The sequence below is a fragment of the Pieris brassicae genome, chromosome 9 (genome assembly GCF_905147105.1).
Source record: "Pieris brassicae chromosome 9, ilPieBrab1.1, whole genome shotgun sequence".
Taxonomy (NCBI): Eukaryota; Metazoa; Arthropoda; class Insecta; order Lepidoptera; family Pieridae; genus Pieris; species Pieris brassicae.
Window position 1 is genome coordinate 3,236,906 of NC_059673.1, and position 22,047 is coordinate 3,258,952.

The 22,047-nt window shown below is 34.0% G+C and overlaps 3 protein-coding genes across 4 annotated transcripts; 1 reads left to right on the forward strand and 2 right to left on the reverse strand.

Annotated features, from left to right (window-relative positions):
• The first annotated feature begins 1,526 nt into the window (after window positions 1-1,526).
• Window positions 1,527-13,117, forward strand: LOC123714753 (FERM domain-containing protein 5). 2 transcript variants are annotated; one of them, XM_045669255.1, is made up of 12 exons: window positions 1,527-1,868; window positions 1,955-2,059; window positions 2,191-2,233; window positions 2,317-2,493; window positions 2,808-2,908; window positions 3,150-3,290; window positions 6,170-6,322; window positions 6,917-7,005; window positions 7,462-7,597; window positions 8,722-8,803; window positions 8,930-9,121; window positions 9,919-13,117. In XM_045669255.1, exons 1-12 carry the CDS (start codon window positions 1,779-1,781, stop codon window positions 10,254-10,256), a joined length of 1,647 nt encoding a protein of 548 aa, XP_045525211.1. In that variant the 5' UTR covers window positions 1,527-1,778; the 3' UTR covers window positions 10,257-13,117. The 2 variants fall into 2 exon arrangements, with proteins under 2 accessions (XP_045525211.1, XP_045525212.1); XM_045669256.1 differs by having other exon boundaries at window positions 8,951-9,121.
• Window positions 13,118-13,891: 774 nt separating this feature from the next.
• Window positions 13,892-15,656, reverse strand: LOC123714754 (STE20/SPS1-related proline-alanine-rich protein kinase). Its single transcript, XM_045669257.1, has one exon. It carries the CDS (start codon window positions 15,654-15,656, stop codon window positions 14,190-14,192), a length of 1,467 nt encoding a protein of 488 aa, XP_045525213.1. The 3' UTR covers window positions 13,892-14,189.
• A 78-nt stretch (window positions 15,657-15,734) lies between these two features.
• On the reverse strand, window positions 15,735-19,441 carry LOC123714393 (acyl-coenzyme A diphosphatase NUDT19-like). Its single transcript, XM_045668633.1, has 7 exons — window positions 19,416-19,441; window positions 17,771-17,837; window positions 17,225-17,412; window positions 16,893-17,037; window positions 16,615-16,812; window positions 16,036-16,243; window positions 15,735-15,946 (listed from the first exon to the last, which is right to left on the reverse strand). Exons 1-7 carry the CDS (start codon window positions 19,439-19,441, stop codon window positions 15,735-15,737), a joined length of 1,044 nt encoding a protein of 347 aa, XP_045524589.1.
• Between the last annotated feature and the right edge of the window lie 2,606 nt (window positions 19,442-22,047).

Sequence of the window (22,047 nt, forward strand, 5' to 3'; positions counted from 1 at the left end):
GGGGTATTGGGGTTGCGATGCTCAAACAAAAACGACGAACAAAAAAATAACTTGGCCTAAGGGCCTTAGTTCTTACATCTAAGTGACACTTCAATTAAAGTGTAGTCAACCTAGTGGATTTTATAGGAAACGAAAATGTTACATTACAATCTATGAGAATGGGAAAAGTTTATTTTGGCGTCTAGTGTGCGATGATGTTAGTAATATTTGGTATGCGCTTCTAACTACTAAAGAGAATTTATATTTATGTATCTTAACGAATGTTAGGTAACATAACGTTTACAAGAATTATTTTCCCTAATACGTTTTAAACATTTTGCATAGCCACCCTTAAGTTTACGTCAAATCCGTTTGCGTTCGGAAACTTACGAGCAATCTGTAATTCCGAGCTGTAAACTTTTTTGGAGTCGAGTTTTAGCTTTTAATAATTAATGAAGGAGTATTTCTGGATTTTCTATTTACTAATTTTTAAAATGTATTTTTATATATAAAATATTATTATTTCATTATAAAATATTGAATATATTTTATAATTAAACTAGTATGTCCTGATATACTAGTTTACAATAATTAGGGGTTTTCTGTAATTGAAAAGGCTGGCTATATGCGATAAATATAGCTAGTAGTGAATATTACACATAGGTAGCCTGTTGTAATATCCATCCTGTCCCTGTTGCCTTGCTAGTTGCTACTTGCTCTAGCTGCTACCAACCACTTGCCTTTTTGTAGCGCGAATTATTGGTAATATATTTAGGATTAAGAGTAGAGCGTGGAGACGAGACTTAACGTCAAAACTCAAAACACATTGGATTTTGATAAACGGGATCTAATATGCTATAGTTACATTTTACTCTTAAGATAAAAACAAAACCATAATAACCGCGCAAAAGAAGCCAACAAAAGTATGTTAAAATTATGTTCCTTCTTTGGTATTCCGTATTTATATTTAACGCCGTCTATATTTATATAACGCCATCATAATGGGTACATACCGAGTTATAACAATAATTATCGTGTCTTAATTTACGTAGCTTAGCGGTAGTATAGTTCCGGGATAAAAATATTAAGTGCTTCTGAAAGAAAACAAATTTTTAACCGGATTAAAGCTATTTGTATTATTTTAAACTTATAATATTTACATAATTTTAAATTTAAATAATTATAAGTTTATAATAATACAAATAGCTTTATTCCGGTTAAAAACTTGTTTTCTTTCAAAATGTGTAAAAGCTATGTTAACCAAAGACAATACTAAGTGCTTCTGAAATAAGTATGTTTTAGATCTTGATATGTTGATAATCTCCAGACACTGGGGGATAAGATTCTGAATATATAGCGCCAACTATGATTTCTGTATGTCAAAAATCCATCCCCTTTTTGACTATAATAAATAAAAGTGTTTTCGGCAGCGTTTTAGTTTAATTAATTATGAGAACATGACATGTTTAAATTGCAAAATGCCAAATAACCAGCTGACAATTCGTTTTTAGACATATTCGGATAACCTAGTCATATTTCCTTGATTTTCTGAAGAAAAAAAAACATAACATGCAGCTCCTTATAAATGTTGTGTAGTTTTCAACGTTTTTCCATTAAATTTAAATAAAGCCCGTGCATGAATAGTTAAGCAAGTATTTAATATTTTACTAGGTATTTCTGGATATAATAATTAAATTTTATTTTAATAATTTGATTAATATCATGATGGTCAGTTATAGTGATACATTTTTTAAATTAGTTTAGTAATTTTTGTATTGATTTTAACATTCAAATTCAATATGTTTAAAAGCCGCGGCGATAGTAATATTGTTTATAAATGTACAGTACGGTTATTGGAGGATACAGAGATTTTAGAATGCGAATTTCACGTAAGTCTTAACTGTAAATGCCTTACTTTTAATATACTTTTTAACTATGGTTGGCTATTAATCGTTAATTTTATTTTTGGTTTTAGCCTAGTTACAAAGGAAAATTCTTACTGGAACATGTTTGCCAACAATTAAATTTGACTGAAACTGACTATTTTGGCCTAAGATATGTGGATGCTAATGGTCAACGGGTAAAATATTACATTTATTGTATATCCGCATCTCTTGTATCTTATTTTATTTAAAATACAATGAAAACAGGCTACCTTATAGATTCTTAAAAATTATGTTTGAAAATTAATTTTTACATCTTGTATTACAGCATTGGCTACATTTAGCCAAATTAATACTAAAACAAGTTAAGGGTAAGTTGAGTGTTTACTTTTTAACCTTTTAGACTTGATGTAAAAAGAAATAATAAACACTATATATTAAACTTTGTTTGTAGATGCAAGTCCAATATTGTTTAGTTTCCGGGTGAAATTTTATCCTCCTAATGCATTGTTGCTAAAGGAAGATGTCACCCGGTTTCAAATTTATTTACAATTGAAAAGGGATTTACTTCACGGAAGACTTTATTGTACTGCAAATGAAGCTGCAATGCTTGGTGCATTGATCATCCAGAGTAAGCTTATAAAATATATCATTTTACTACTGCTGTTAATTACTTTTTAGTAATATAAAATAGTACATATGTATAATATATTAAATTAATTTTCTTAAAGTATTAAAAAATGTAAATTTCTTATAAACCTATAAGGTAAATTGATTGTCAATTGTCATATTAAATCTTTAAAAGGAAGTGCTGTATGGCCTAATTTTATGTAGATACACCAAATTAAATGTATCATTATGATTCTGATTTTGTAATAATGACAAAGCTGGGTTTTTTTTAAATCTGTCATCTTATAAGATTGTAATATTTCATACAATTTTTAGTTGAACTTGGTGATTATGATCCAAATATACACGTCGGGAATTATGTGACAGAAATGAGGCTTTTGCTAAGACAGACTGATGCCATTGAGGCTAGAATACAGGTTAGTATCTGTTTATTTATTGTTTCTGATTTTACCTAACTTTTAATTTTATTTTATTTTTCATTATTATAGACAAAAGCTTCATCACCATAGAGAATCTATATGATTATTTATATAAATTTTTATTAACTTAAAAAATAAATAGACATGAATTTCTTGAACATTTGTTTCATTATCAGTTTATTTGGTGATAAAAAGACAAAATACATCCAGAATTTGAATGGTATTTTTTTCTTACTAGGAACTACATCAAGAGCCAGTGGAAGGTACTCCGGGTGGTACAGGTGGAGTTAAAGGAATGTCTACACAGGAGGCAGAACGAACATTCCTTAAAATTGCCTGTCAACTTGACACTTATGGTGTTGATCCACACCCCGTTAAGGTTTGCTTTTTTTACATAATTGTATTATGCTTTTAAACGGTAACAACTTTCTTGCGGTTTCCTTTGTAGAAAAGCAACCAAAAACTAAAAACCTTATGAGTTTTGTAAAAGAAGTAATTTTTTTTCTCATGATATCTCCTCAATAAGTCCAGTGCGATTCCATCATTGTATGCACAGGGGGAATGTCGGACTTCAATTTGATCCTAAATTATGCTGATTTGTAATTGTCCTGATCGTGTCATACATTTTGTAGAAACATACATACAAATATATTCTTTGATCTATTGTGGTCAAACCAATTAACGTTTTACCCTGGGTGAATTGGGTTAATTTGTGTAGTCCCACACCTCAACTAAAATCTGCAACTTCCCTTTCTGTTAAAACTATTAAAAGGTCTGGAGGTTAGGACAAATATACAAATCCATAAATATATAAACATCCGGCTTGCCAATCACAACTTTGACATTACTAAAACAATAAGTTTTGTATATGAGTACATGACTAGTTAAAATCTTTTTTAGAATTTTTATTTTCACTTTGTTGCAACTGTTAAAACAATAAATTAGGTGAGCACAGGAAGTACGAAACTATATAAGATGTACAATTATAGTAATCCCCTATATAAATGTGTTATCGGGTTGTATGAGTATACTTATTTTGAACAATTCAAAAAAAAAGTTTATAACAACACAATTGAAATAGTTGCACAGGTACGCAAAACTAATTATGAACTTGACAAATCATTATAAATTTGACAGTACAGAAACATAACTTGAAAAATCTCCGCGTTCTAGGGGGGAATAAGAAGGATTTTAATTTCCTGTTTTTAACTTTGTTAAAGACATGATAGATCTTCTGGGTAAAGAAATAAATTTGATCATCATTTCATGTATGCCATTGTGGAGGAAGTATAAACAGTTCCTCTAACCTAAAAGGTAGATCTTCAATAACAACTGACTGGCTGGCCCGAAGTGGTTATTTTTGAAAAAATCGCTGTCGGCCTTGACAGCTCAGCTGGGGTGTTATTGAGCATAGCTTGGCTGGAATGGGCTTTAAAGCGACCGGCGCAAGGGAGTCTTCTGCGAGACTTGGACCTCGGGGGATCTTGGGGCGTCGTGGGGTGGGGGGGGGGTCAATCGCCAAAAGAGCAGTTCCGTTCTGCCCACTGGAATGTGATGTAAAGGACCCCTTCTTCCCCGGTAAAGGCGGTTTTTTTTACCCTAATCTCACTATGCTTTGCCGCGATGGCAACTTTTAATATGTTGTTCCCTGATGGATCATCAGGATCCGTCACAACGTGTCGGGGCTTCATTGTCTTCATTCATTCCTTCATTGGGCTATGATAGGGCTGGTTAAAGTCGAAAAGTTGTATACTCCTTGGCGGGAATAACTTCGTTAACGTGTTGTGTTTCAGGGTTTCACGTTATCACAGTGATTCGCTTCGTATAGATCGGTGTCGCTACACCATGGTTTTATCTGTGTGACGTTCTCCTGTTACAAGATTGCGTAATTATAGCGTCATGGTAAATTTGATAAAATTATCAATGCTATGTGATAATATGATGGTCATGTCTTTTGCCCGAGGGATGAAGTATGAATAATAAATTATTACTATTTTTTGGTTCCCGCCGAATGTAAATTTTTCCTACAATAAAGTTCACAAAAAAGAGTGTAACTTTACATGAATTACAATCTAGCCTATGCGATAATTGTGACTAAAAGTAATATTATGTTGACTTCTACAATACTAATGAATTATTAAACTAAGGTAATGTTCATTAACAGTCTGAGTGTTCTACAATGTTTTGACACTTATATTCACTACATTTGGTTTATTAACTAAATTTAACTAGTTTAGTTCTCTTTAGGCGTCATTCCTGTCTGTATATATTTAAGGAATTTTGTTTCTTAGCTGACTGATTTGTTTAAGTAGGTTTATTATCTTAAGGTGTGTGTGTGTGTGTGTGTACACAAGCACCTGCACACATTTTTGTTTTGTCTCTGTCATACCCAACATTTACTGTTATAACGACGTTGGGGCAAGTAGACTCGTTGAGCCTTATTTGAGATTTCATGCCGCATTTTTTATTTTCTCAGCATTCCCTCATACTTTCCAACCTGAGATACTTAGGGGAGTAATTTCTATATTATAGACGTTCGAAACCCAGCACAAAGGACTTTCTAGGTGCGCATTTAACATTCGCTCGTGAAGGGAAATATAGTTTTTTTTAAATGGAGTCTCGCTTTTGGCCTTAAGGGCCTTTACAGCTCAGCTCGGGCTGTTTTGGCGAGCGTAGCTCGGCCTGAATTGGCGTTATATCCCGCGGCTAGCGCAAGGGCGTCTCCTGTGAGACTCGAACCTCGGCTTGGGCCGTCGCGGGGTGGTCAATCGCCTGAAGAGCAGGACGGAAGCTCATTGGAGTGAGCGAAGTGCGAAGTAAAGGTTCTCGCCTTCCCCGGTGAAGACGGTTTTTTACCCTAATCTGTGATTGGCTATTATTAATATTATTGGCCGCGCGGGCGGCAAGGTAAATATAGTGAGGAAACCTTAGCTTTTGACCCAAAAAGTCGATGGCGTTACTATAGAAAATAAATAAGCTCGAAACAAATACAGAAACTTAAAAGCGTAGGTTGTAGCGCCACTGGTATTTGGCTACTATAAGATGTCGTTAGGTTGGTTAATTACGTTATAACTTAATAAACTCAAAATAACTTAGTACATTTATGAACATTAGAAAATAAGATATATGAATTCTAACTTTATATTTACAAAACGGACTACTTGAGTAGGCACTGAATGAATTGACAGACTTGGCATTCACAACTTTTTACGTGGCCAGACTCGGTTGTTTTACAAGTTATGGCATATGTATTTTCAGGATCACAGGGGCAATCAACTATACTTAGGTATTAACCATTGCGGTATATTAACATTCCAAGGAAGCAGGAAGACGCATCATTTCAAATGGTCGGAAGTGCATAAAATCAATTTCGAAGGAAGAATGTTCATCGTTCATCTTAACTATCCAGAGGTATATTTATCTGATATAATAAAGAAGTTAAGTTTGGATGAATCTATTGACTATCTTTTTTTCAATAGAAACCCGTTATTTGTGTAATAAAGGAAAAGTTGCGAATTTCGTTGTAGTCCAATTTGCAGAGTAGGTGAAAAACCTAGGTGGAATGAAATTTTTTTTATAGTACGGGACAAACGTCTTAATGCCAGAGGGCTCGCGAGTACGTTGCCGGCCTTTTTGAAAATGCTTAACGAAGACATATATGATTGAGTTCTAGAGACAGTTGTGGAGCTTGTTATACATAAAGGCATTCGTTTAAAGTCAATATCATTTATATTATATAAAATAAGTACATTGCCGCGTTTATCACGATAGATTCCTAGCGGATAGGTTTAAATTAGGTACTTATATTGTCGTATAAAATTACCAGAGTTGACGAAGAATTTTGACATTTATTTGTTTAAAGGCTATTTCGATTTTCTAGGGGAGTTGGCCCCCTGGGGACGCACTAGTGCAGTGCACACGCAATCATAGTTGATACATAAAATGGATACCATTAAAAGTGTACCAAAATATACCATGTTTTAACTCGTGTATCAAATATTTCAGAAAAAGCATACTGTTGGTTTCAAGTGTCCGAGTGGCGCCGCGTGCAGGCACGTGTGGTGCTGTGCGATTGAACAAATGCTATTTTTTACGTAAGTATTAAAGATATAGTATAATTATTTATATTTACACTAATCGCAGCAGTGCAAATGCTGTCAAACCACTAAATTTCGATTTGCAAATACTTGTGAGGAATATTTAACCATAAATTATATTTTTTATTACATTATGTTCTTATCTTTAAGATTTTACAAACATAGTAACTAAATACGTTTCATATAAATGAAGTCCGAATCGATCGTTCACTTACTTCGATGTATATAAGGCATATGGCGCCAAAACAGACAGATGTCAAATGTCATCTATTGAATTGGCCCTGCTATAGGTTAAAAATTATACGTTATTTGCACAGATTTTGCTACACGGGAAACAAGATTAATCGATATTTGAACAATATTTACAGATATTAATGAAGAAAATTATATGTTTTTATGGTAAATTAATCTGGTGATGAATATTTGCTATATTGTCTTTTGAATATTTTATAGATTACCGTCGTCATCGGACGCTTGCGTCTACTCCGGTGGAGGGTTATTCTCATGGGGTACTAAATTTAAGTACGTGGGCCGAACAGAGAGGGAGATATTAGAAAGAGACGGACTGCTGGCGTCTAGAGACTCTCAGGTAATACTAAGATTTTTAATTTAATATATGAAAATCTTTGCAATTAGGATACAACGTGGTTTTAGAGACAGACATATCTTAATAAAATTTGAAATGTCTTTTAGTGTGAAGTCTTGACAGCTGTCAAATATCCGTGCAGAATATATAGTATATATATATATATTTATATAGTAATAAAGAAATAAGGAATTTGTATGGAAGAGATATTTGCTCACCCTTTGTTACGTGACCATTTTCATACAAATTATGTTTGTGTTAAGTTGTATGATATTAGTTAAGACTATTAAAGCAAGAATCTTACAACATGACTTTATGACAAACATGTCATATTGAGAATAAAGCTCTAGCTGAAATGGAATTGATTGGTACAAAATTTTTTAAATTCAAAATAATTTATTTATTTAGGTACATATATGAACGTTAATAAAAAATACACATGAAATGCTTTGACATGAAATAATTTTTACATTTACTGCCAGTCCTCAAATGATGGGCATAGAACGGAAGAGAAGAACTGGCAATAAACTCTCCGGTACACTTTAATCGCCAAGTTTTTTGTTTTTACAAAATGTAAGGCTGCAACTGTTACACCATGGTCCACGTAATTTATAGGAGCCATCTATCAAGTAAAACCTTAATAAGCTGTTGAGAATAATTACCTCCTTAAGAGCCTCCATCATATCGTAGTTCATAGACATATGCGTTTCCAAGGAGCATGTCAGACGTAAAATCGTGATATTAACTTAGCGAGGTTCCCATATAACTTTTAGACCAATTCTACTCAGGGTCATTAAAAAAGAGCGTACCATTTCTTAAAAGGCCGGCAACGCACTTGCGAGCCTTATGGAAATGTCACTCAAATCACATAACATCAGATGAGCCTCCTACTACATAAAAAAAAACCTATTAGTTAGGCTAGATGTTCAATAATGAGACATCATGAGACGTGAGACAATTTATTTAAAAAAAAATATGACGAAATTAGTATTTTTTTAGTACTAATGTCAGCCAAAGGTTTCAATGGAAAAAAAAAATGGTTTTGCTATCCCTATTTTTTCGTCCATTTTAACGTCAACACAAATAGTAAATGTCAAACACCGTTTATAATCACGACCTTTTTGTAGGATGAGGGCTCAAGTACTGGCGGGAAACGAAAGGCATCAAGCGTACCAGCAACGCCTTCCACTCCTATGACTGGAGATTTCGGTAAGTTCACCAATAAATGTATGAAAACTTGAATTAAAACAAATAAATGAAGAACAAAACAAACGAACCTTACTCGTAAGAAAGAGATAGCTGCATAAACTGATCTAACCGTCCTTGTCTTCCCAGCTAAATTCAAGATGTTTGTAGGCTACAGCAGCTTACCAAGATCCACACACAGTGCCCCATTAGAAGAAAGTGCAATTCCAGGATCTAATATACCGGATGGTGAGGCTTGTACTGGCGGATGCTTGCTTAGCGGCGCTGCCGTTGATATTGCACTTTGTGACCACTTTAGGACTGTATCTGATGATAAAACAGGTATACAATTTATATATTTTAAATATAAACTATTAAATTTGAAAGTCTATATGGAACTTTTTGATTTTCCCATATTGATTTTATATGGTGATTATTATTTGTGAGAGTTGTGTTGGCGTAGTTCGAGTCGTGCGTTTAATTCACGCCCGTGCGCCAGTGGACTTGTCATTCTTTACGTACAATTAACATCCGGTCGTAAAATGAAGGTAAAAATCGCGAGGAAATCCGCTTCTCTAAGACCCACACATTGTCAGGCACAGGAGGCTGAGCGCCTACTTACTCCATTAAGAAAAATGAACACAAAATATATTCAGAAATCTGCGGCCAAATGATAATGATTGTAATGACACTGATTTTTATTTTATATTTTTTATATTCCTAATTGATAATAAACCCAATGTTAAGGATAAAAAATAAAATAAATCAATGGCACTACAACCTTTTTAGGTCTGGGCCTCAGATTTCTGTATCTGTTTCATAATCATGTGTTAATCGTATAGGCAAGTACGTGAGCAGCCTTCTGTGCCTGACGCACGCCGTCGACTCTTTGGGTCTAAGGCAAGCCGGTTTCCTCACGATGTTTTCCTTCACCATTCGAGCTAATGTTAAATGCGCACATAGAAAGAAAATCCATTGGTGCATAGCCGGGGATCGAACCTACGACCTCAGTGATGAGAGTCGCACGCTGAAGCCACTAGGCCAACACTGCTCAATGTTAAGGATAGGATTTTTTAAACGATTTATCTCATATCTATAAGAAATATAATTTTGAAAAACCATATTGAAATCTTCCACAGCGTGTGCTGAATACACGCGCGATTCATTCGAGCACTCTTCAACTGAGTCGGGAGCGACAACCCACGCTACACACGTGTCACACGCTTCACAGCATGCGGACGACTGGCGACCTCCCGCCCTCCAACCTCCCCCCCGACCTTTCAGCCTGCTTCGTGCTTTCGTTCCATCCTTTTTGTTTGTATGGCTCTCTCTCGCTCTAGGAATGCTTCTTCTATTCGAAACCGATTGGCCCCTTTTTAGACCCTTAAAGCGGAAACCGGAACTTGTCTCGCTAAGGCATCACTACTACGCGCCACTGAAGGAGTACCTCAAAAAGAAGGTTGTTGAGCTTTTTTGATTCGCAAATTCGAGAGATTGTGGAACATTCGAGAAGACTTGTTTCAGGGGTTTTTGCTGAAATTTTAGCTGGACGTTACTGTTGCCAAATGGCTTGAAGCAAGTTTTGTCATTTAAAATAAACACTAAAATTAGTAATATTTACAAAATTAATGACATTAAGTGCAAATTATTTCTAAAACAATTTTAGAATTGACATGAAAAATGCAGTAAAACTGATTCTGTGTGTGTAGAGCCTTTATCCAGCTGTAATGGTGAATCTACATATATTCTTCTATAGAAATTGTTTTTTGTATTGATTATTGATTTATTAGCTGGCCTAAGTGTTTGGGATTCGTTAAATCTCTATAATTAACGGATACCGATAGGTAAACGTGACAGTAGTCAATTCAGATGTGTCAAATTTTTGGACACGTTTTACCAAAGAGAAATAAATATATTATGGCATAGTATAGCAGAACTTTTTACATGACTTCCGTATGTATATCCAATATATACAAACGTACAAAACGACTTAGGACGACGACGATAAATCTCCTCCCATAATATTAACCTGAGTCTTGACCAGCGTTGCCAGAAAAAAGCGGGATTCTTTTGTCAAAAGCGGGTAAAGAAAGTATTTAAAAATCGGGACGACTGGCAACGCCGGTCTTGACTCACGACAAGTCTCAACTCGGCTCTGTTAAAAACTCTCCCAGATTTTTTTCAAATATATAATTTTAGTGTTTCTATATAAAATATTAATGACATACGCCCTAATATATTTAAATCGCTTTGAGTTGCGGAAGTAATCCGTGTTATGTAAGTTTTATAACAGCTTGCTTTAGAGGTTATATTGCACAAATTTGGTAGTTCACGCGATATTTTAGCAAATTATTTTTTGTAATGCAGAAGCTTAGGTTAAGATAATTATAGGAACAAATATTATTCTATAAGTGTTGTATGAAATTTACGTTGCACGGTTTTGAGTTTTGGAGGATGTTCACGCGTCTCGCAGTTATGGGCCATTTTAAGGTTATTTGCTACTAAAAGTACTATTGAGCATGTATCAATAACTACGTTGAATTCTGAAGCGAGCTAGTGAAAATAGTGGTTACGTACACGTTAACCATATGAATATTTAAATTTGGGACTTGGAAGTCCATGTTAAATGGGAGTCGCCTATATGTTGAAAACCTATAGGTATTCGTACATGAGCGAACTATTTTTTACCGCTTTTAATTCTGCTGCGATAACGCTTGTCACCTTGCCTTTACAAGAAATTTGATTTTTAAATAGAAATATCATTCCTGAACGCAAGTATTTACGCTTATATTTACGAATGTTTATTTATTACGCATATTTTTTATTAACTTTATAGATGTATTTATTTCAAATGTGATTTTATAATTGCACAGATTATTAATATATTACTAGTGGTAAACAAAAAAACATTTAAGCGCTAGTCGCAAATCGCTAGCAAAATTAACTTGTTTGATTTGTTTAGGCAAATAATCAAGTGCACAAATTCAGTTCTCTAGATTAAACACGCTTAATAAATTAGTAATCCACTAAGAATAGGTAAGAATTATATCTAGTTATCTTTTTAAATAATATTAATTTCAAAGTCTATATTCTGAAAATTTTATGGTTTTCTGAGCTTTAAGAATATATTTCTGAACGTAAATAGCGATATTAACATTCCCAGATGAATGTGCTATGAAAAATAAGAATTGACCTAAAGGTTGTAAATGCCAGGTCGTAAAATCCCAATAAAAATAACATTCTAAATAACCGTTATTTTTTGTGGTTTTGATTATATTGACTGAAGTGTAACTGCATTTATTAATATCATTGACATTATGAATGAGGTGTTTCTTAACCAGAATCTCACGTATAACATGTAATTAATTGTATATTAAAAGTTTATTTTTAAGTAAATAGTTAAGCACTTAAACTAATGCTTAAAACGCACGTAACGCCTTGATGAATACCTGATTACTTTAGCTTTCCTAGTCACTTTTGTAAATAATTTAGCATAGATAATATCGGTATTAATATGTACAAATTCACAAATAGCTATTGAATGTTGTTTGTTAACATTTTATAACTGTTTGAGTCTTAATATATGTGTGAGTGTCGATGAAAACGTTGAGTAATAAGAATCACGTCCTACGTTATTGCAAGCTTACGTTGTTTTATTAAGTCTAGTCAATGGAACTCGCAAGTTTGCGCATAATTGCAATGAATTGATGCCGCGTACCAATTGAGTAAACAGTATGCAAAGGTTAATTAATTGACTTATTGTAATGTATACTCTATGGCTTGGGAATAGAGTCGAGAGTACAGATAGAAGTATTCTGTGTTGCCATAGCGCTATTATTTCTGTGGACCAACATTAATTTTGTACCTGTAAAAATGTTATTTTTTAATACTGCTTTACAACTTTTACATCTCCAGTAGTATTAAGACATAGTAATGCTTGTACTTGGAATTTTTGTAAAATGGATTAGCCTAAAGACCAGTAGAGACATTGCGTCCATATTTCATTCAATTTGCATTAAAATGTTACAACGCAACAATTTTCGTTTAATACAGTGTTAAAATAGCTTTCTAATATTTATGTTAAATTCATATTATTGAAGTAATTTTTATGGTTAATAAACTTTTTTTAGTAATACGAATTATGGTATTTGCGCTTAAACGCTAAAGCCAAATATTTGTAATGGATATAAAATGTACAATATCGGCATGTAACATAAGCACAAATTGAAATAATATAGCCATTATAAAGTTTGAATAAAACACTTGCCAGTCTGTTTCATGTTTTATTATTTAGAAAATAATTCCAAAATAAGCAACAAACAAATACATTAACAACATAAAAAAACATATTTAGTGGATTTGCGTTTAAACACTGCAATGATAATTTAGTCATACAAAAATATTAATCAAATTAGACCAAACATACATATTTAGAATTTCTAAATATGGCACTTACAGGGGTTATTGTTAGGTGAATTATGTACGTATTATTTGATGTTGGCAGTATGAAAATATGTATCATTAAAATTCTGTAAAATCGAGCTGAATTGATAATTTTGCATATAATATTAATTATTTTAGCTTACGTTTTTAACTTGACATTAGGATATGTATTTGTTACAAAATTTTTAATCAACAAATAAATAAGAGAACCCCATTACATAAGCTGGTAACCCAAGCCTTACCTTCATTCAACGCGTTTAAGTTATTTGATTAATTTGTTAAATAATAAATTCATGTCAAAGTATCAAACTTATATTACTCTAGATAATTGTGTATCTTGAGCGATAAAATCAATTACAGTGTTTCATATACAGAAGAGCAAAATTAACACGACAGAATATTATATAAATTCATATTTATTCCTATAATAATCGCATCCACTTGAGCTATAAATGATAAAACTAAGAATCCATATTCACCCATAAATACGTAGGTACTTACACAGCGTAAAGTAATATAGTGCTTATTATTATTAAACTACAGACTAAAATGGCGCGCGGCGTTGCACCCTTATATACAGTGAGTCCCTGAGACTTCTCATAACTCAAATATATAAATTATATAATTGAAAAACAAACTTTAAAAAATTGATTCTAATTCACAATTCATTTATGGTTTTCTTCTAATGATACCTATAAGAATACTAAGAAAATATTCTATTGGTGCCTTTTCCCTTGGATTTATCTGTACTTGAAGAATAAGAGTCTCAGCGATGCGCTATATAGCTATATACGTGATACAACAGTGATTAAGATAATTTGGAAGCCAACGACTCGCGACTTAGTATCGGTTACCATTTGTGCTCTCATGCTTCGTCAATAGGTAAATAGCAAAAGTGCTCAGTGGCTAAACGCACTATGGAAAGTTAAATACTCGAGTTATTGTCCTTTAGGGAGGTAGAAAAGAATCAGTCGACGATAGATAACTGCGCGTAGCCTATGAGACCTTTCTCATCCAGTGGCTCTGCGGGATCCGCGGATTCCAAACGGAAAGTTAACGTGCGAGGTGCCGGGGCTCCGCTGGGGAAAATGTGGGAGTCGACAAGGACTTGCAATTGCTGAGCGATGGTTGCCGAATCGCGTCCGTCTACGAGACCAGCTCCAACCAACTCGGTAGCGATGCCGTCCGCTGAATCCTTTCCGGGAGCGAACTCGAAGCGGATGTCGTTGAGTTCCTTTCGCGAGTTCCTCATTCTTAAAACGAGGTTGATAAGTGGCGCTTCCTCGGCTTCTATGGAACCAATTGTAAAGCCAGCGCGGCCCTCACTATCACTTTCGCTGTCGGAAGAATCCGCTCTAAGTAATTGGTTCATCGGACGATCGGCTGCTTCTCCGTCCTCGTCGTCATCCTCTTCATCACTCTCCCACACCCATTCTCCAGTTTCCATTCGGTGTAAACGTCCCGAAGTTCCCGGTTGACGCTTGCTAGCCTTATGTACTCTAGTCTCCATGCTCGGTCCGATTGACACCAATGTTTGCACGAGATATTTACGATCTTTTGCTTTCTTGAAGAATGAATGCTTAAGTAACTCGGTCGCTGATGGTCTCTTAGTTGGATCTTTTTGGAGACATTCAGAAATCATTTTCCTGAAAGTTTTGCCGTAAGCCTTATATTGGTCTTTTTCTTCCGCTCCCGTGTCTAATGTGGGCGGATCGTTCTGTAAAGTCAGCATCAATACTTTCATAGGAGGATACTTGTGGTAGGGAGCCGTTCCGGTGGCCATTTCAATAGCTGTGATTCCAAAGGACCAAATATCAGCTTTAAAGTCATATCCATGATTTTGTTCCATGACTTCGGGCGCCATCCAACATGGAGTCCCGACAAACGTGTGGCGGACCTTCTGCCGCGATAGATCGCGTCCAGTTGCCAGCCAAGCGGAAACACCAAAATCAGCAATTTGCACGATTCCATCATCTCCAAGGAGAATGTTACCAGCCTTGATGTCTCTATGAATTTGTCCATTTTGATGGAAATATTCAAGACCTTTCAAAACTTCTTTTAGTACAGTAGCGATAGTTGCTTCATCAAAAACTCCATGTTTACAGTTTGAAATTCTCATCTTATGCTTGATGATGTCGAGCAAGCTTCCACCTTCAAGCAGTCTCAGTACAAGCCACAACTCCTCCTTCACTACAAAGCTGGTGTAATAGGTTACGACATTCTCATGATTACAGCTGGACATTGCCTGGATTTCTTTAAGAAGTTCATCCATGGAAGTGTTCCATTTCTCCAAGTTGATCCTTTTGATAGCACACTTCTCACTTCGAGGACGGCAGAAGGCTGCATGTACAACGGCCGTAGCGCCAACTCCTATAACCTCCAATAGCTCATAATCATCTTGACTGTTCGGCCACATGTGTCCGGATCCTGCCATTTTGTCTTTTTATGTACTAATTATGAAATTGTTTGACAATTTTTTCAACTACTAAGGCTGTAAGACTAAGGCAATAATTTATTGATGAATTGAAATGTTGACAGATTTAACTTGATTTCCCATATTGATATGGTTTTTAGGTGTATAATTGTGAGTAACAATTAGTCTCTCAGAGCCAACAATTTCAATCCGGTGCAAAGTTTTAGTGGTATCACGAAGTTCTAGTGCAGTTTTCTCTTTAGTGATTATCTCAGAGTTATAATCTACATTCGTAGGGTATAGATGATCACCTGTAACAAAAAAGATGATTAGTACATATAAACCCTCTGATTAAATTATGATATAAATCACAATAATACAAAATATAAAATCTACATACCTGGTAAGAGAAATACCCATCCATCCTTAGTCCGTGTAGGTATGGGAAAAATAAGCTCATTACCCTGACTTGTAATATTTTTAGCAAAATTTATTATATTATCTAAATCAGTAATACGGCTTAAGCGATTAAGTTCATATGCCTGTGGTGGATGTAGCTTTATTTCACCCTTACTGTTTCTTTCTAACAAGTCAGATGGATTTGCCCACTAGAAAAAAAAATTTAAAACTGTTAGAAAAATTTGGAAACTACTGAAGTTATTCCATTACATATCTCAATGATTATAAAAATTATTTAAATTCTATCACTTATCTCGAGAATTGAATACTGCATAGTAATTTTTTGTCAGATATGTATATTAATAAAAAGCATAATGACAATTTATACATATAATGTTTATATACATTATAATTTTTGTAACATGTAAGTTAAGCAAATATAAAGTTCACTTTCTCATAATAACAACTCAGCACTTTTTTCTTACACAACAATTCCAACTACAACTTGTCTACCTAATATATCAGATTACACATACTTAGATATGTTGATTATGCAAAAAATTATAATTTTAAAACTTACTTCAACCTTTACAACTTCATTACTGCTACTTATGACTGTTGGTTTATCCCTAACAGCTGCCACATAGAAAGCTGTATCAAAACGCTTTGGTATTGTTACTGGACTTAACCAATTGCTCCAATAATGAAGCGACCAAATGTCTGGGTAACAATTTAATTCCTTACATAAGTTAAAAAGTTCAGTTGGATCTTTGCTCACCTGAAATGATATAAAGCTGTTAAAGTTTAATATACAAATATTTGAAGTTTACAATTAGGCTTCCAATAATGATACTGTACCTTACTCTGCCAATATTTTGTATCAATGTTAGACAGAACAGTACACCAAGAGTCAGACGTCTTTTTTTTGTGATCAGAGGAACAAATTAGTAGACCGAGCTCCTCAAAAGTTTCTCGTATAGCACTAATTCTTAATGCAATGTGCCTAGATACAATAAAAAAGTAATAAATTTATTTCAAGGCCAGTCTCAATTTCTCATAAAAGCTATTAGACTAATTTAAAGCAGACAATTTGGACAACAGTTTTGTAGCATACATAGTAAACAGAAACAAACATACAGACTATCTAAATCAGATATTAGTAATTTAATATTTTACTTAACGAATCATACCTCCTCACGGGGATATCCTTAAATATGAGATTTGTGTATGCGCCAGGACGATGCAGTGACTCAAAATCACGCTGTGTGTATCCAAAATTGGTGAAAAGTGGCAACCAGTGGTCGCTGGCGTCAGCCTCTTCCGTCACACCGCCCGGAAACACTACACTATTCGAGAAAGATGCGTTATGCGTTCGTGTCTGCAACAAGATATCATAGTTACATGCATTCGTGACATTCTTCGATAACGCATCCACATTTCGCTTAGCAAGCACTATCAGTGAAGCAGAATCACGCCAATGTTTTTCGATTGCTCTTTTCACGACCATATCTATCACAAAATAGGTTGATTGCTAGAATTATTACAAACCGCACTAGGGTTACTGACAAGGCCGAAACTTACGTTGTCGAGAGTGCCTTTGATTAGTTAAACATCGGTCTTATCGCTTATGTACGAGCAATGATAATATTGTTTTTTATTACATTATAAAGTGGATGAAACTACAGAATATAAAAATAGAAATAAAATAATTGACACTCACAGTAATGTCGACTTACAATTTCACATTTTTCGATTTTCGACGCGTTTGCGAACCACGGCAATTGACAATCAGTCAACGTCAGACTGTCAATTGAATTTTGATATGTTATGTAAAGACAATTATGAATATGACAATGACAGTGATCTGAAATCTACATGCGAGGCTTTTAGAAATAATTGTAGTCACAACAAATAATACGTAGATCCAAGATATTATCATCTGTAGGTTTTGGCCGATTTTAGAATTGAACAATTCAAGAAACTATTACCAATATTGTTGAATCATTCATGCTTAACAATATTTCGATTTTTCATAACAATATGCTACTTATTGTAAACTACATTTATTTGATCCTTTTCAAAAGTCCGATCTAATGTCCAATCCAATAAAATAAGTCTAATAACACACTTCCTAACCTTTTTCCATGGCTGACGCAGAAACCGTGAAGGCCAAGAAAGGGGGATAAAACAAATATTTCTATAAATGTTTATTTTATTTCATGAAAATATTAATTTTACGATCAGACATTGTGTTGCTTGCCAACATAATTGATTTAAGAAGGAGAATCGACGGATGACGACACAAGTACTTTAAGTAAATTTAGTACAGAAAGTTATTTTTAATTATAAATCTGTGGGTATGTAGTTTAAAATAACGTCGATTCTCGCCCTCCGTACGCTTAGACTTTTACAATATACAGATTTAAGAGGTGAGTTGACATTATATAAGAAAACTGGTAAACTTGTATGTCATTATATTCATTGCCGTCAAATATAGAACATCATTGTTATTCTATCCACGGTCAACAAAACTTTGACCTCATTCTTGCGATTAATGTGGATAACTCTATCCCCTAATTCATGGGAGCGAATGAATGGTAATTCCGTGTCAGTTGTATTTAATTACCATTATCTTTTTGTTTTATAAAACCATAACCAATATTTTATCTAATGACATTAGTTCATTCGCACCCAGATAGATTGATATTTTACAATCTAAATTACATAGTTAACAAATCAACAAATGTTGTCTATGATTAATACAATTACATACTAGGAAGACTATACTATTAGCAAACGTTTACTTGTTAAATAACGTGAACGATATGCGTTCGTATAATTAAAAAATAATGTCAATTATTTCATACAAATATTAATTGTTATAATATTGTGTACATTTGCACGAATACTATTTGTAAAAGGCACTTTATACTTGTAGCTCGGGCTGAAAATTTCAAATTCATTCAAGGATAAAGTTTGCGAGAATCTAATTTCCGACACGAACGCTCGCATTGAATTATGTAAAGTGCACAAGTGCATACCAGATTGCCAGAGTACACTCAATTAGGGCGAGATTAAGAGATTTAACAGAAGACGTGGCTTCGAACTGCTCGGACTCCGACTCTATTAGTAATCAATCACACTGTGCCCGGTCAAATGCGCAGAAAATTGATGTAAAAACTAATGTTAATGGTGAACCGAAATGTATGACACAAACTGCTACCCTCACTAAATTAATGAAATACAATATTGTTTCCGTAATAGAGAGTTAAAGAATACATGATAACATTATGTTCCGATCATTAATTAATTTAGGATATTAATAAGTGTATTCAAATTCCGTTTAATATAATTGACACGAGATCTGCCACGCGATTTTACCCGTTACGTTGTTTTGATCGAAGCATGATTTTATATATCTCAAACAATGAATATCCAACAAAAAGATTATTTTTGCATTTCAGTAGTTGGCGGAAATATCGCGTTCAAACAAATAAATATACTATAAATGTAGTATAGATGAGCATCGTTTTATTTGAACGCTACTAATGAGTTTATAAACAAATATAGAATAACTGTATCAATATTTGTTTATGGTATTTAGCATGTAGCGACATCTAAAATCTGCGTTTACAAATTAGTGCGATAACGTCATACCCTAAAACGTGTTGACGAACTTATTCCAACTAAAGATATAAACAACTTCTGGACTTTAGAGTCAGTGGCTAACTCGTTTAAGGAAAAGTACACCATCTTTCCTAGATAAGCACTTTATAAATCGCCAAGATGAAGCGCCGCCAATTGGGTCCGATTTTGGTATATAATCCAGCAGGTCACCGCTAACCATGTACACCTGCAGCACTGATGAGAGGCTTGTATGAGCGATGCCACCATAGTAGTATATTATCCAGTGTTTTAATGGCTTAAGTTAAGTCGTAACGGTTCGGAAATACCTGGAAGCTGGTTGCATAGTCTTGATAATTTAATATTGATCAACGGAAAACATGGACAAAAGAAAAGAGATCTCTACTATTTTTTGGTTGATTTCTCAGAACAATAAATATGTTATTTTAAATATTTAAACGAATTTCGACTTTGAATTCTTGTACATATTTCAAATCGGTAAGTATAAAATGTATTATATATTAATATCTTTTATTGTAAATAAAATATTGCTTTTTACAATAACAAGACACGCTTTTCAAAGTTATAGCTAATTCTTATGTTAAGAAACAGAAAACCGGAATTTGTATAATCGAGATATGTAAACCGAAACAGCGAACGTTTCGTTCTCTCGAGTGCTTTATATTCCATTTGAAATGGAAAATTCAGCTTCTTCAACGTATTGTGTATCATTCAAATTATATTATCCAAGAGGTTTTCCCTTTTGGATAGTATATATATAATAATACGCATAAATGCTGTGCTAAATAGCACAGTGCCTAGTGTGTGTTTTATTGATGAAATCTTTCATATTACAAATTGGTCAATCATTATAAAAAAAAAACATTTTCAATTTTACATCATATTTCCACATAAAGTATTTTTAATTAAAACAGGCTTAAGAAAACTTAAGAAAAACTACGTTCTAAGTTCCATTTCAGTTAATCAACTGAAAACTAATTGTCTAACGTAGTTTGTATACGTATAATCGTGGAAACTAATACGGTTGTAGTGAATTCTGCTAATTTAAAAATAACTTTAAAACTGATGTACACGACCAACAGGTATAAAACCAATACAAAAACCTAACAACATGTGTGTCTTTCTTTCGCCACAACCAGAGCTTGAATCCTTCTGGGCATGCATTTAATGATTTCTTCACAATTTTGATAAATACGTTCCCACTCTTCTGAAATTACTCTTTTTAGCTCCCTGATGTTTTGTCGAGTTGTATTGCTTACTCGTCTTTTAAACACCTATGCTTGCTCATTCATTGGATTGTGAGTCTTGGAGCTTGGAGCCAATCTAAACGACGGTTCCCAACTTCTTGCATGTACTCTTTCACGTCGCCAGAATGGTGCGGGCAAACATTGTCGTTCATAAAAATGGAATCTTATCCAATTCCCTTCTCTTCCTATTTTTTTATGAGCCTCCGATAGTTGGGAATCTAGTTTTGGCCAATAATAGATAATTTTTTCTATGGAAGGATAATGTAGGCTGTGGGGTTAAGATTCAGAGACGACACCTACCCACAGATAGCCTTTGACTTTTATATGTCAAGAGCCGCTGGCTCTGAATCTTAGATCTGAGTATGATTCCTGTATTTTAAAATTGATAAAATTTTAAACATACGGATGTTTATGCATTCTTACCGCCCTATATATTGCATAGTTAATATTTCTTTTTTTGTACTGTTGTACCATTCCCGCTTTAAACTTGACGTAAAAGTCGTTTGACGTTTGACACTTTTATTTAACAGGACCTTCAGAACTCCTGGGTCCTCCCTTGGACATTTAAACACTACAGTATGTTTGTCAAATATTTATAAATTTATTCGATCATTGTTGAGAAAAATTGTCGTATAACATTACCATTAATCGACCTCAGTGGTAAACTAAACAGATTACCCAAAATCCCGAAACCGTAATAGAGCACGGGCAGAACATATTTTACGAGTTTCATGGATCAGATTAAAAAGAATCCTTACATATTGAAAAATGAAGCCACTTTAAAAAAATCCGAACGGATTTTTTACGGTTTAATGGTACGGACCGAATAACATGTACTACATAATTATAAAACAAAGTCCGTGTTTGTTCGTGATAAACTCATAATTGCAAGGATTTTAATGGGGGTTTTATAATAGATGCCGGGTCTCACAAGTACACAAGCCTTGTGAAGGCGGGGTACACTAGGATAAAGGATTAATCGAGTCCAGAGTTTGTTACTTATTCGATATACACAAAGAGCTAGTGAAAAGTCAGTGCAACAAGCCCGGAAATGTTATCAAGAACTAAGGAAACAATTACTCGGCCATAATTTTTCTGCAAGTTATTTCCAACTATAAGAG